The sequence below is a fragment of the Falco rusticolus genome, chromosome 9 (assembly GCF_015220075.1).
Source record: "Falco rusticolus isolate bFalRus1 chromosome 9, bFalRus1.pri, whole genome shotgun sequence".
NCBI classification, from domain to species: Eukaryota; Metazoa; Chordata; class Aves; order Falconiformes; family Falconidae; genus Falco; species Falco rusticolus.
The window spans coordinates 27735061-27748606 of NC_051195.1; the positions used below are offsets into that span (position 1 = coordinate 27735061).

The window sequence follows — 13546 nt, forward strand, 5'->3', positions numbered from 1 at the left end:
TAAGGATGTAGATGTATCCTACAAATCTTTAAATGTTATAACTGCTCAGAAATGGAATAAAGTCCAAGAATCCTCTCAATGAGGATTTGTCCTGAAAGATTTTTCAGACACAGAAGCAGGCAATATAAGCATAGTGGTTCCAGTGCAGGTGTTGCATTTATCTGATTTTTTTTTTATCACTGCTATCTGTTAGTGATCTGTTTCAAATAATATCCGTGCTCTGTTTTCTGTGTCCAAGTAAATAGAACTTTTTTTTTGTATGATCCATAGCTCACTGGAAACCAAATGGTTGCACCACCATCCAGTGCTATTATTTAGATTAGTATATATACTATTCTAAATTAAGGGAAAGGCACTGACATTCAAAATGCTTTGGAATTACTATTAATATCATACTGGGTATGGTATATATGGCAAGAGAAGTATATGATATATGTAGAAAAGAACTAGGGAAATCAAAGCAAGCAAATAATAGTCAGGAATTTAAAATCTGGTAAACAATTATAATGTTCTGCTTAAAGGAAATAAAAGCTGTTGGAGGGTTAGTAGCCATCATTACTCACCTGTGGTTAAGGAAAAAAAGCACGCAGGTTTTTTCTGGTTCTTCTGAAATAAAGTCAGGGAAAACAAATAACTTTGGTATAAATTTTCTGTTGAGATCACAGATTCAATTTGTGAATTGAATTGTGAGTGCAGTTTCTAACTGGTGATGGGTTTAGGAATACTGACTTGTCTTATTTTATTTTGTAGATGCTTCAGAAACTTGCTGTGTGTTTACCACGGGTTCTGCCAGCCAGCTCGAGAGGGGACTTACCTATTCTTTCATTAGTCGAGCATAACATTATCTTGAACTAATTACTCCTCTCCACATGGCCTTCCTACTAGTGTCAGCTTATCTTCTGCTGACTCATGCTCAGGGTGCTCCTGTTGAGGATGGGGCACTGTTGGAAACACTGAAGTCACAAGTAGGATTATTCAGCAATAAAAGTGAACACTATTCGGCACAGGTGAGACCTCCTGGCACAAGCCGGCAAATACCTCAGACAATCATCATAGGAGTTCGTAAAGGAGGGACAAGGGCTTTACTGGAAATGTTGGATATTCATCCTAATATTGTGGTAGCAGCTACGGAAGTCCACTTCTTTGACTGGGATGAAAATTATGTGAAAGGAATAGACTGGTATAGAAGTCTGATGCCATTTTCTTATGGAAATCAAATTACAATTGAGAAAACACCAGGCTATTTTACATCACCACAGGCTCCAGGAAGAATTCATGACATGAATAGCTCCATTAAACTGCTGCTTATTCTAAGGGATCCCACTGAGAGAGTTATATCTGACTATACCCAAGTATATTACAACAGAGTAGAAAGTCACAAGCCTGTTCAGCTTTTTGAAGATATTGTTATTAAGAATGGAGCACTTAATACCAAATACAAAGCTATTCAGAGAAGTCTATATGATGTTCATATGGAAAAGTGGCTTAAGCATTTCAGTTTGGATCAGATTCACATAGTGGATGGCAATACTTTAATCAAGGACCCTCTTCCTGAATTACAAAAAGTTGAAAGATTTCTAAATCTTCCTTCCCGAATTATGTCTTCTAATTTTTATTTTAACCAAACCAAGGGATTCTACTGCATTAGAAGCGACGGAAGGGAGAGATGTTTACATGAATCCAAAGGGCGTCCCCATCCTCTTGTTAACAGCACTGTTTTAGAGCAACTGTATTCTTACTTCAGAGAGCACAATGCAAAATTTTACAGAATGGTTAATCATTCCTTTGACTGGCATTAATGCATTTGGAATCAATGTTTCTTAAAAAGGGCCTGAAACAAACTTTTTCAAACGGATCTTTCTAAACTGTAGAGAACAGTATTATGAGAACTTAACATCCTGGTTATATGCTTCGTTGGAATAACACCTCTAACTCATGGAAATGGTACCCTTTATGTTGGGGAAAAACAAGTTTCACATATTTGTATGATTACTGTGAGTCAAATTCTGATCTTCTTTCTCTCATCATGCAAATACATTAACTTCAGCAGACTTATTTCAGATATGTATGTTACAAGATTTGAGCTGTTTTGGAAAAATGACTACTTTGAACAGTGTAGAAAATGTAAATGTTTGAAATGGTATTATTCTAACTGTTCTGTATTTTTTGTTGTTAGTATTTTTTTTATATCACACAATGATAGTGGCATTGATTTCTAGAATTTTTCATACAGTAAGTTAAATTGTATCTTAAAACAGGGGGCATATATAGTGGCTCCAATAAATAATTCATCCGCTGATAATACACTGAAGTACTTAATTAATAATAGAGGGAATCTGTTTCACTTGTGATTTTGAATAGGTGAACTAGAAGCTCCCTATCAGTATATCATTAGTATTAAACCACACTCTTACCATCTTGGGTTTACAAAAAAAAAAAATCTCCAAAGAATATAACTGTTTGATGAAGCTTAAACTGAGTCTCCTGAATGTAAAGAAATTAAAATATCCCAGGCAACCTCAATTTACACTGTTATTCTGTACACTAAAAACAACAACAACAAAAAAAAACCCTTAATGGAAAAAATAATTTATATCAGCAACTGTACAAATATTTGATTATATAAATTATGTCACTTTGCTCTTGAATGGAAAAGGTATCCGTTAATACTACCATATTAATCATGTTTGCATTCTGTGACTAGTTAACTCTCCCTCTCCTGGCTTTAGTTTACATATCTCCATTGGTACATTGATTCTTGCTGGGGGAAAAAAAAAATTGCTTGCCCCTCCAAAGCATCGAATATTTTTATTTTGTTATTTCTAATACAGATCTTGGGATGTTCTCAAAGTTAAAACATCTTGTTATACTGTATATCTCAGGCACAGTGTTAAGTATGCTAGGTATGACATACTCAGATTATATATAAAAAACATCCAACTATACAACTGCATTATGCATTTTTTTGTTTTTAATATTTTCTTTGACAGTATTGTTCTTCTTTTTCATGTAAACATTTTGTTATATATCAATACCAAAGAAGAAAATCAACTTGAAATGTTAAATGTGGTGCCAGATAGAACTACAGGTGCAGATGTGCTTGTTTGACATTGTACCTTGCAATCCAGACACTCTGGTGCACCCCCTAGTAGAAGGGTTCACCAGGCACAATCCCTTTAAGCTTCTCAGAACACTGGTGAGCTGCAGCTGTGTGAGCCTGCTCGGAGCATCGCAGCATCAATCTCCGCCTAACCCTGGTGAGGTTCCTGAATCTGTGTCCTTCTCTCTAAGCCACTGCTCAAGCCTACAGGAGTGTATGTCCCTAACATGGGATTCAGTCTTCCATTTCACAGGCTAAAAGGTATGTATTGCAGCGCTAATATTTAGGCTTGTAATACTTCATGTGGGGGCTACTTAGATGTTCGGCAGGTAGCAGTGTTCCACTAAAGGTGGACAGAATCAGACCCAGCCAGATTATGTGGAAATAGCCTTCATCAAATATTCCCTCAAAAATGTAAAATGTTAAAAATAACATAAAAAATCTTATTCTTTATCTCTTCTGCTATTTCTATGTGTATATATGAGAGAAAATTATATTTGTCATTTTATAATTAACTTCTGAAATTATCTTTCTGAAGCCTGATTTTTTTACTACATATCTGATTTCTACAAAGGGCCCAAATGGTTATTTATTTCTTCCACCTATCCTGAGATTGTGGCTTCTTCATCATTAATATTGATCATGTGGGGACTACTCAGAAGTACAATGTTGATCTGAATCAGGTGCAGAAATACAGATATATTTCTTTCAAATTAGCCTAAGAACGGGATGTTTATGCTGGTTTTGTATCGTCTCTACCAGGACACCGGATAGGCAAACTGTAATAAATACAGCTGTGTAGTCTTCCAATATCATCTTTGTCATCTGTCAGGTTAAAAGTTAACTGAGAAAAATTCTGAACTCCAAATAAGCAGGGTGATTTTATATTGGACCAACACTTTGCATTTTGTGGGCACAACATTTTTATCTGATAACGGAAGCCCGAAATCCACATTCCCTGTATTGTTTAACCGAGCCTGTTCTCTCTGACCAATGCAGTCTCAATGATGAACAAAACTCATCCCAGTCCACTAATTTCAGAAATACAGTATTAAAGGTAGCAACATACCTGCAGTTCATATCATAGATGGTGGCTTTCTTTCAGCATTGCTTTCTGTTTCTCATACATTCCAAAACTTTCCATATTCTTCTTTTGCTTCTTCTCAATGATGATTCCATTTAATAGTACTGAAAATAAGAATAAGGTTGTGTTGTTGGTTTGGGTTTTTTTGGCAAGAAGTTAATTTGAAAACAATGCGTACTTTAACAAAGGTTTCAGGTAGTTGCCAGTAATTGAAGAGTTCACTGTCTATATGTCACATGCAATTTCATGGGCTTCCTCTGAAGCCTATGAAAAGAAAATAACAAAATAGAAATAGAAAAGAAAGAAAAATCTAATGTCTGTCTTTATTTATGCTTTCAGGCATCAAGTCTTTCTCCTTCTTCTCTGAAGTTTACAGCTAATCTTTAAATGAGTTGAATGCAGCAACACCAGTTGGCAGAAGCTGTACACATCTTTGAAAAATGCAGGTCCCTTTGTGGAATTTACATTTCAAGGAATGCTGATCTGTATGGATTAGTGATGCATATATCTACTTGATTTGCTAGCACTCTTCACTCTTGCTCAGCATTTTTGGGAAGGACGGAGTTGATGGGATGAGTTCAATGATCATTTTAGAGTTTACTAATACTGGAAGAAATATATTCTGCATAGTATAATTTGGGAGAAGGGGTGGTTGTTTTGGTTTGGTTTTACATAAATAACAAACCTCATGTGAAGTTTTGTTTTGGTAAATAAATGGTCTACAAAGATGCAACTTAACCTCTCCATAACAGAATTCAATAAATATAGTAGACTAATTTAACATTACAAACTGTTTCCATAAGTTTCTCATTTTGTGGTCTGAAAAATATTATTTCATGCAGTCTTGACCTTCTTCATTCTTACTATCTTCAAAAGATAACCCTCCTTCCCTCATTCTCAGGAGGGGGATCAGATCAACTTAGAAGATCCACTGAGGCATACTTTAGTAATATTGAAATAAAAAGCACTGAATTTTTGGCACTTGGAGTTCAAAACTAGTAAAATTTTTGAAAAAACTCAAGGCTCACGATCTGTTTAAAGACATTATTAACAAGTCAGTTCTCAATTTAAGAAATTACAAATACCTCTTAAGATTTTCCATAATTGATAGCAAAACATAAACTATTCTTCTCCAGATTATTCATTAAAGGACTTTCATTATTTGATACTCGAGGTGTTTGCAGAAATTAATTTCATGTGTTAAGGGTACTTAAAGAGATCATGCAATTGTTTCAAAGGTTTTTTGGAGCATCTGAAACAGATGATAGAGTCATGTGTAAGAGTACAGCAGAATTTATGATGGTTTGAGCAGCTCTTTGATGATGTTTTGCATTCCACAAATATTAAGCTTTAACTTTAAATACTGTTCCTTTCCTTTTTAGTTAAAATGAGTAAGTTATAGCTGCTTTCATCTAATGTCACTGAGAATTAGCAATGTCAAGCAACTGCAGCTCTAACTGGATCAGTTTAGCCTTTGCCACTATAAGCAACGCACTCATACTTAATACATAGATGAGTAATATTACTGGGGTTTTAATATGGGCTACATATATTACTTGTAGTACATAAAGACAAAGTGCTGGGAAGCTTAAGTGCTAGATTTTTGCCTCAAAAAGCACCTAGTACTTCACTAACGGGAAGAAAACAAAGAGGTTCTACTATTGCACTCACCTCCATTCTTTCACCAGGAGGAGCGGTGGATTTTTCCATTGTATCCTTGGTATCCAGCTGCTCAAAGGCCTTGGGCTGGCTTCTGGTCTTTCCTTTCACCACTGAGCCTTGATAGAGCACTTACAGTTCTTCTTAAAGAATATCTGTTAATGTAGAGACATTTTTTGGAATATCCATAGACAATATTGTGGAGAACTTTACAGAGGGCATATACTTCATGCATGTCGTTGTATGATGCTACACAACATCAACTCCTTCAGTATCCTTTTGATACAAAGCCAATAGATAATCCTATAAAATGCATCAAAGAAAGATTAGATTGACTACTGTAGGGAAGCATATCTGCATACAGTTTTCAGTCTTCACGCACATTTCAAGAGCTCATTAATTAAAAATTGGGTTGGTTCCAGCAAGTTTGGCTGCTTATTGCCTTTGTAAATTCAGATGTTTTCATGAGTTGGACAATAATTTTAATATTGTCATAATCCCTATAGTTTCTTGTTTATGTGGTCAAAAACTAAAATAGGAGTTATTACTTTGCTTTGTAGGAGCACAGTTGGGAAGAAAAAAAAAAGACACACACACACACACCCCTCAATACCTTGATTCTTAGTGAGAGTTGCACAGTAACAATACTCACAATAACATTTCCTTGCAGGGAAACGAACATTTAAATTATTTCAGTAAAAATTATACTCCTATAGATTATTATTTTCTGTACTTCTGGATTTGATACTTCATTTCCTTCAAAAGCCTGAATTTTGTTGTAGAAATGAACAGACACATTGTAATTAAAATCAGTAGTAATTTGCCTATCACATTAATCATTACCAGCAGTTAATGGCCAGATAATTTCCACTTCAATTACTTCACATTTCAATATACTTACTAAATTGTTTTGATATTTTATAACACAAATCTAAAATTTAGAACCAACAGTGGATAAAAAGACTTTGTAATGTCATTCTGTGATTACAGAGGAATTGTCATGTCTTTAAGGTTAATAAACAGTGATATGAGCTTACCACAATTCCTGGAAAAATTTTGGAAGCCAAGATACTAACACAACTGCAAACTATAAATTAATACTTGAAGTTGAATCTGCTACTTAGGGAAAATACAACAGATTAAAACAGACTGACAAAAATCATACTTTCCTGGTGAAATAGATGTCATGTAAAATGTACAGTATCATGCATTAGCTCCATGTAACAAGTACTATGAAGTCTGTTTTCTGATGCAAAATGATTTTATGCTTTTACGTTGTATATTCTTTCAGTTGCATTACAAAAACCTCTCAGTTAAGTGTTTAAAGAAAACCATCTTAATGTAAACTTTTTGCCAGTGGTACAGTTTTTCTCTGAAATGACATTTCTCCGGTTTTGTGTTTTTTCCTCCAAGATAAAAAGGTGGATTGAGTCACACTCCAATAAAAGTAGAGAGTTATCGTGCCAGAATAAAGAATATTACTTCTGTTTATTACAGTCCTTAGTGAAGAACATTTTTATGTAGGGACTGATAATAGTTTAACGATCTCTTTGTATTTTCTCTCTCTTCATTAGAGAATACAACTATGCCATAGTTTTTCTTATTCTGAAGAATGTTACTGTAAACTCTTACATTGCTACTCTAAAGCATTTACTTAGAGATTTAAATCAGGTGGCAGTAATTAAGAATCCATTCCCTTTGCCACTCAGACTGGCTAAGATTTTTTTAATTTTTAACTTTTTTTTATGTGAACATTTTGATCCATCATAAATGTTCTATTAGGAATCAACCAACTTGCAATAGGAAAAAATAAGGCAAAGGCAAGTAGAATGCAACAAAACCTGAGCTGAAGGCCCTCTTCTGGTAAACATTTGTTCACGTAATATGGCACAGTTAAAAAAGATTACGATTGGCCTGAGAGGACAATGCACAGGACTAAGTAACATGCTACTCCAGGGATTTATCTAGGTATTCTATGTGCCTGAATTAATTTTTCAATCATTAGGCTAGTAGGGACATACATGAATATACACTTTTGGAACACTGTGTTTCACTTTGTTAGAGAATACTATAATACTTCAGCACAGGTTAAATATATTGTGTCTATCCCTGGGTGAAATGCTGCAGTGCAAATTGGATAGGAAGTAACAACTCTTTAGACAAAGTGTTGGGATTTGTTAATTCCTTATGGAAAATTAGCAGCCCTAGTGCAGCAGGTTTGTTGTTGATTTGACAAGGACTCTCAGCCTAGAAACATGCTGTGCAACTGTCAGGAGAAGATTGAAGATTCCTTTTCTATACTCTGCCAAAAGTAGATACAAAACTACAACTCAAGACAAGTGATGCAGATGGAACACTGTAAACTGCAGGGGTTCATTGCTGCCTTGAGTGAAGAAAGATTAAAGGCTCATAAACATCATATGCTATAGCTACACGTGCACACATCATACACAGCTTGCAAAATTCACTCATCTAAAACAAAAACAAGCAGAATCTATAGCTGTGCACTGAGTTCATCCTGTTGAAGGCATACTGATCCAAAGGCAACAGTTGCAGTATGAGTTATCTGGAAGTTATTATTTGTGGTACTCATAAAACTGAAGTCTGTTTAGGCCACGTGCTAGGCACCTTCTGTGAGCTAGCACCATATACTGCTCTTACTATCTGACCTGGCAGACGAAGGGTATTGTATTCTTAGATTCAAAGTAAACTTCATCCATTATGTGTTTGCCAGACAACTCATATTTATGTGATTGAAGTTCTTTGTCAAGTATACATACAACAAAATGAATAAAACAGATGAACAGATTCTCTGGGAAAAAATCGCTAATGATTTATATACTTAGGGCCTGTTTACATACAGTGAGCATAGCTGGACAGGGTTCAAGTAAACTGCCTTTCATACTGCTAAAAAATAAACTTTCTGTGTGTTTTCATTTCATTTAGAAAAGGGGAAAAGCCTCTTCTACATTGTTTAGTAACAAACTTGGAATTTTAAAATGCAAATTCATCTGAGAGGTCAGAAATATTTTGGTTTGGTGTCTTAAATAAGAAATTACCATTCAAAATTTACTACATTTTTAGCAGCATTAGAAAACTGTTCACATTTTTTTCAGTTCTTTCACACCTTCCTGCTTCTCCCTTAAAAAAGAATATTTTCGTCACAAATACCCCTTTTGCCAGCTGATTTCAGTGGTTTATGGGCAGAGTTGAAAATATTGCTTGTATTAAAACTACGAAGATGAGGTAGGGTGATAGCCAAGTCTTACATTTCTACGAGCGGAAAAAATGGCATATGAGGTAAGACTATGGTCACTTAAAATCAGTACCTGCTGAATCATACCAAGTGTTCTGTGCTCCAGATTATATAGCAAGGGATCGGGGCTGCTTCAGCCATCCAAATGAGCACTTACAACATCTTTTGTGAGTTTGGGAAGAGTGGCTTCCCCCTTCCATCAAGCAGGTATTCAGGCTTCAATCTGAGAAAAAAAAAATCTTTTTTCCAGTTCTTAGGGTGCCTGTGTGGCAATGAATGGTTGGGTGTCTTTTCTCCCCTGGAATTACCCACAGGACGGATTTTTGCCAAACTGGAGCCTGTATTCCATTGGTAACAGCAAACTAACATTGGAAGTTCCATTTAATTTCTTTCAGTAGATGCTGGGTCCTCCATTATGATTGTCCAAAACCCCACATCACAGGTGGTAATTATTCTTAGATAAATACAGGCTCCCAGATAAGTATGAATAAAATACACAAATCCAGCTTTCTGTAGCTATTAGATACAATGAGCCAGAAATTCAGAAGCTTTTTCTGTTGTTAGGGTCCTTTGTCCATGACCCTTTTTATCAAATAAGAATTGGGTACAGTTACATATGCTTATATGACTTCCTATCCTGATCATCTATCTGTGTATTATGATCAAAGAAAACAGGATTCTGTCACCTCGCTTTAATACTGAAGCCCAGAATGCTTATTTCATATAAATGCAACTTCACTGTCAGTCACCCTCTATCTTTGATTTACTTCTCTATCTGTAAATTCTTCTCTGTGGTTTTTTCACTTAGTAATGAATTCTGACTTTTCTCTTTCATGGAATAAATAGTTTTGATCTTAAGTTGAGCTTTCCTGATCCGAGTAAAGTAAAAACTGAAACATATACTATGGCTTTCAAAAATAAATAAATTATGTCTCTGTGCTGTATTCGTATGTTGGGGAATCAGATAACAAACTTGCAAGCAATTAAGACAAAATAGCTAGTCCTAACACACACAGCAAGAATAATGATTGAAGATATTTTTTGGAGGATAGGAAAAAAAATCATCTTCCATTTTCAAAAAAGTATTTTATATTGAACAGAAACATTTAGATTCATGTGCTCCACCAATGCAAAGTGGCACTGACTTCAGTCAGCTACGGTGACTGCGGTGAAACTACTCTAATTTGTAGCTAAGGATCTAGCCAAAAACATCTATATGTAGAGAATGCTACTTCAGTCTTAGGGGGCTGATAAACCCAATGAAATAACTGTGCTTTTTGAAACATGAATATTCTTAACACTTAATACACAACTTAAACATTTGATACTAATAGAAGCTATTTCTCTCTTAATTTGATTTTTCTGTTGAAATTCTAGTCAGTGAGTTAGTCAATGACAAGCAATAAACTGCAAGGAGAGGGGGGGAAATTCCTTTATTTGCATCGCTGGCCTCATTCTGTCAACATATCACCCAGATTGCTGGATGCACACAGAGATGCATTCTGGCAGTGCGAGGAAGGGACCTGCGCTTCCTGCTGTCTATTTCAACTTATTAGTAATAGGATGATGCTTCTGGCACATCTAAAATAAATTAATATTGGATTAATTCAATGTCAATTGATTTAAAATGGTGTCAGGAAAACAAACTGCGGATTCATTCATCACAAACTTGAGACCAATATGTTTTAAAAAAAAGAGTACCGCAGTAATTATGTTTACATATATAATTGCCTAAAGCTGAGCCAAATGACAGAATACATTCTAACACTTTCCAACATGCCTTCAGTGCTGATTAAGCCACCAGTTCATAAAATAAATATATAGTATTTTCAACACTAACAGTAGCACAAATATTTTGAATAGTTTTGTTTTATTTAACAAAGCAATTTATCTGAACTACTGAAAGATTATATTTTTATTGCTGCTAATTCAAAGTTGTGTTCATTGACTATTTCTTTGTTGTTCACTGATGATCATTTAGATCTTTTTGAATATCAAGAAACGACAGTGCAGCTGTATTTTTTTAAGTGGTAATAGGCTGGGCAAGAACAACTGCCAAACTACGTAATTGACTTGCAGGTAGTACTAGTTTAAAACTTTTATAAGACCATATCTAACCAATTTACACATAGTATAATACATCGCCAAAAGTAAGAGCAATAGTAAAGTCTGAATAAACATTTTCACTTTTATGGTAGCTTATTGATAGGAAAATCAAAGTAAGCAAAAGGAATGGGCGACTGATTCTGTAGCCTTTGACCAGAAAAAAACTACCTGTAACAGACATAACACTTGAACTAAGGTGGCAGATCTGGACCATTGATTTGAATGTGCTGTATTCTGATATTTTATTCACATTACCTGTGTGTTCAGTAGGACCTCAGATACAGTTACATCCTACTCAAGGTAAGTAAACCTGTCAGAATTTCACTGGGTGTGAGGATGAATTCAGATTTACTCATCTTGTAGTCATGACAGGCAGATGAAATACAGATAGAGTAATAAAGATACCCCTAGCAGGAGTCCCAGCCTGTTTAGTAGTTTGCTTTTTGTGCATTTTACAAGTGAAGAGCATAAAAATATTTTTTGTCTGAGGTATTTAATATATTATGTTTTAAAATAAGCAAGCATAATAGCCTCTTAAAGATTCTCAAAAACACTGAAAAGTAAGCTGAAAAAGTCAGATTAGTAATTTTTCATAAGCAATGCCCAAGGCAAAGAAAGATGACTTTAATATTACATTTCCACAGTCTTTCTTCCTTAGTCTGTTATTTTAAATCATAACTACTAACAGTGAAATGATTACATCTAAAAGTATTGTTGCACAAATCTTTCTGGTTATAGGTAGAAAGTGCATTTTTAAATTTGTGACACATTTGAGTTCTGGAGGGGAAACATTACACACACACAGTACTCCAGAGGAAAAGACTGTGTATACTCTCAGTTTATTCCATTTCAGAAAGCCCTCAGGCCCCAAAATCTCTCTTTACTAACCATCAAGATTGAAATGGAATACAGGACGTCAGAAGCTAAAAAATGCACTTGGGATGCAATCCTCTTGGGACTGTAACAATTAATGTGAAAATTCTTAAACCTTGGGCTACCAGGCAGCTGAGACAGATAGCAACACACCGTGAAGCCACGCTCCCTTCTGCTAATCTCTCCTCGCAACAATAACACACGACTACATAGTGAACCAGCTGCAGGCGACATCATGTATTCAAGTTGCCCCGTGTTCTGCATGTATTTCTTTAATCTGCCTGCCATTTCAGAAAGCTGTGCATCGTGATTATCATCAGGGAATTCAAACAGCGCTCAATCTCATTTTCATCGCAATGAAGTGAACAGTGACCCCAGGTCCATGAATTGCAGTCTCTGGTCAGTAACAGCACGTGGACTGCCCAGTCTGCCAGCCCGCAGGAATGGTACCTCATCACAATTCAAAAGGCCTAGGGGAATAACACTTTCCTCAGACCTCCTGCCTGAGCCCATCATGATAAATCTGTAGGGATTCTGTCTTAGCTAACCTCTAATTTTTATCATGTATTTCGGTCATGTAAATGGAAAACAATTGCACATCCTCTTTAGTTGCAACTGGATATAGATTTGCAAATGGTAACTCAGGCCCTCTTGCTCTTGAACTCTCACAGTCAGACTGTCCTTCATGCATAAGTATAGGAACCAAACCAGACCCCTGTGAGATACAATGCTAGACAAAAACAGGCAAGAAAATAACTAGGTTCAAAGGTATGCTGGCACCATCTGCCATCCCAGGTGGCTTAGAAAAATAATCCAGTCCCAAAGAAATGCAAGACTGAAAGAAAAAACACAGGTTTCTTTATACACTTCAGTTTGACTTTACCTTCCACATTTTCAAGCTTTCAGGGTGTTCCAGCGTCATATATCCATGCTTTTCTTTCTCTACAACCAGAAAACATAGGCATTTTCTTTAATTAAAAAATAATAAGCCAAGATACTTACACTAATATATTCCCAAATTTCCAAAAGCTGAAACCTTTTGGGGAAAAAAAGCAATTGCCTTGACACTTGAACTTCAAACATGGGAGCTGGCAAAGTTGAAGAGATATTCATCACGCACCCACTTTCTAGCTAATCAGCTGAAGAAATGTCTGGACCCGCGTTTCAGAGAGGAGATGATACAAAAAAGTGGTAAGGGAAACTGTTATAGATCACAGGGGCCAACCTCTACTCATCAGATCCTCATTTAATTTTATGCTAAATGGCACAATTCAGAGTCAAATTCTTCTGCTAATCTAATCTGAATTTGGCTCATGGTAAGAATTTGTAACACTTAGATCAAACTCTATGAACACCCACTTTTAATCTAGGGGATATGTTCTTTCCTTGATAATAATCAATGACATATTCTTTGCATTCTTTTTTCCTTACAAGACCTATTCATTAAGAAGATTTGTGCAGTAAGTTT

The 13546-nt window shown here is 35.5% G+C and overlaps 1 protein-coding gene across 7 annotated transcripts in view; it reads left to right on the forward strand.

Annotated features, from left to right (window-relative positions):
* The window catches only part of LOC119153766 (heparan sulfate glucosamine 3-O-sulfotransferase 1-like), a 61162-nt gene extending 53828 nt beyond the window's left edge, over window positions 1–7334 (forward strand). For 6 of the 7 annotated variants that reach the window (XR_005106215.1, XR_005106211.1, XR_005106213.1 and 3 more), the window contains 2 exons: window positions 751–3361; window positions 4524–7334. Coding sequence is in view for 1 of the 7 variants with exons in the window: in XM_037400600.1 (XP_037256497.1) it covers window positions 870–1799 (930 nt within the window). In the remaining 6 variants the exon portion in view is untranslated. Of the gene's footprint in view, window positions 1–750; window positions 3911–4523 lie in introns of those variants that run through there. The other variant, XM_037400600.1, reaches the window with a different exon arrangement.
* Window positions 7335–13546: the final 6212 nt, after the last annotated feature.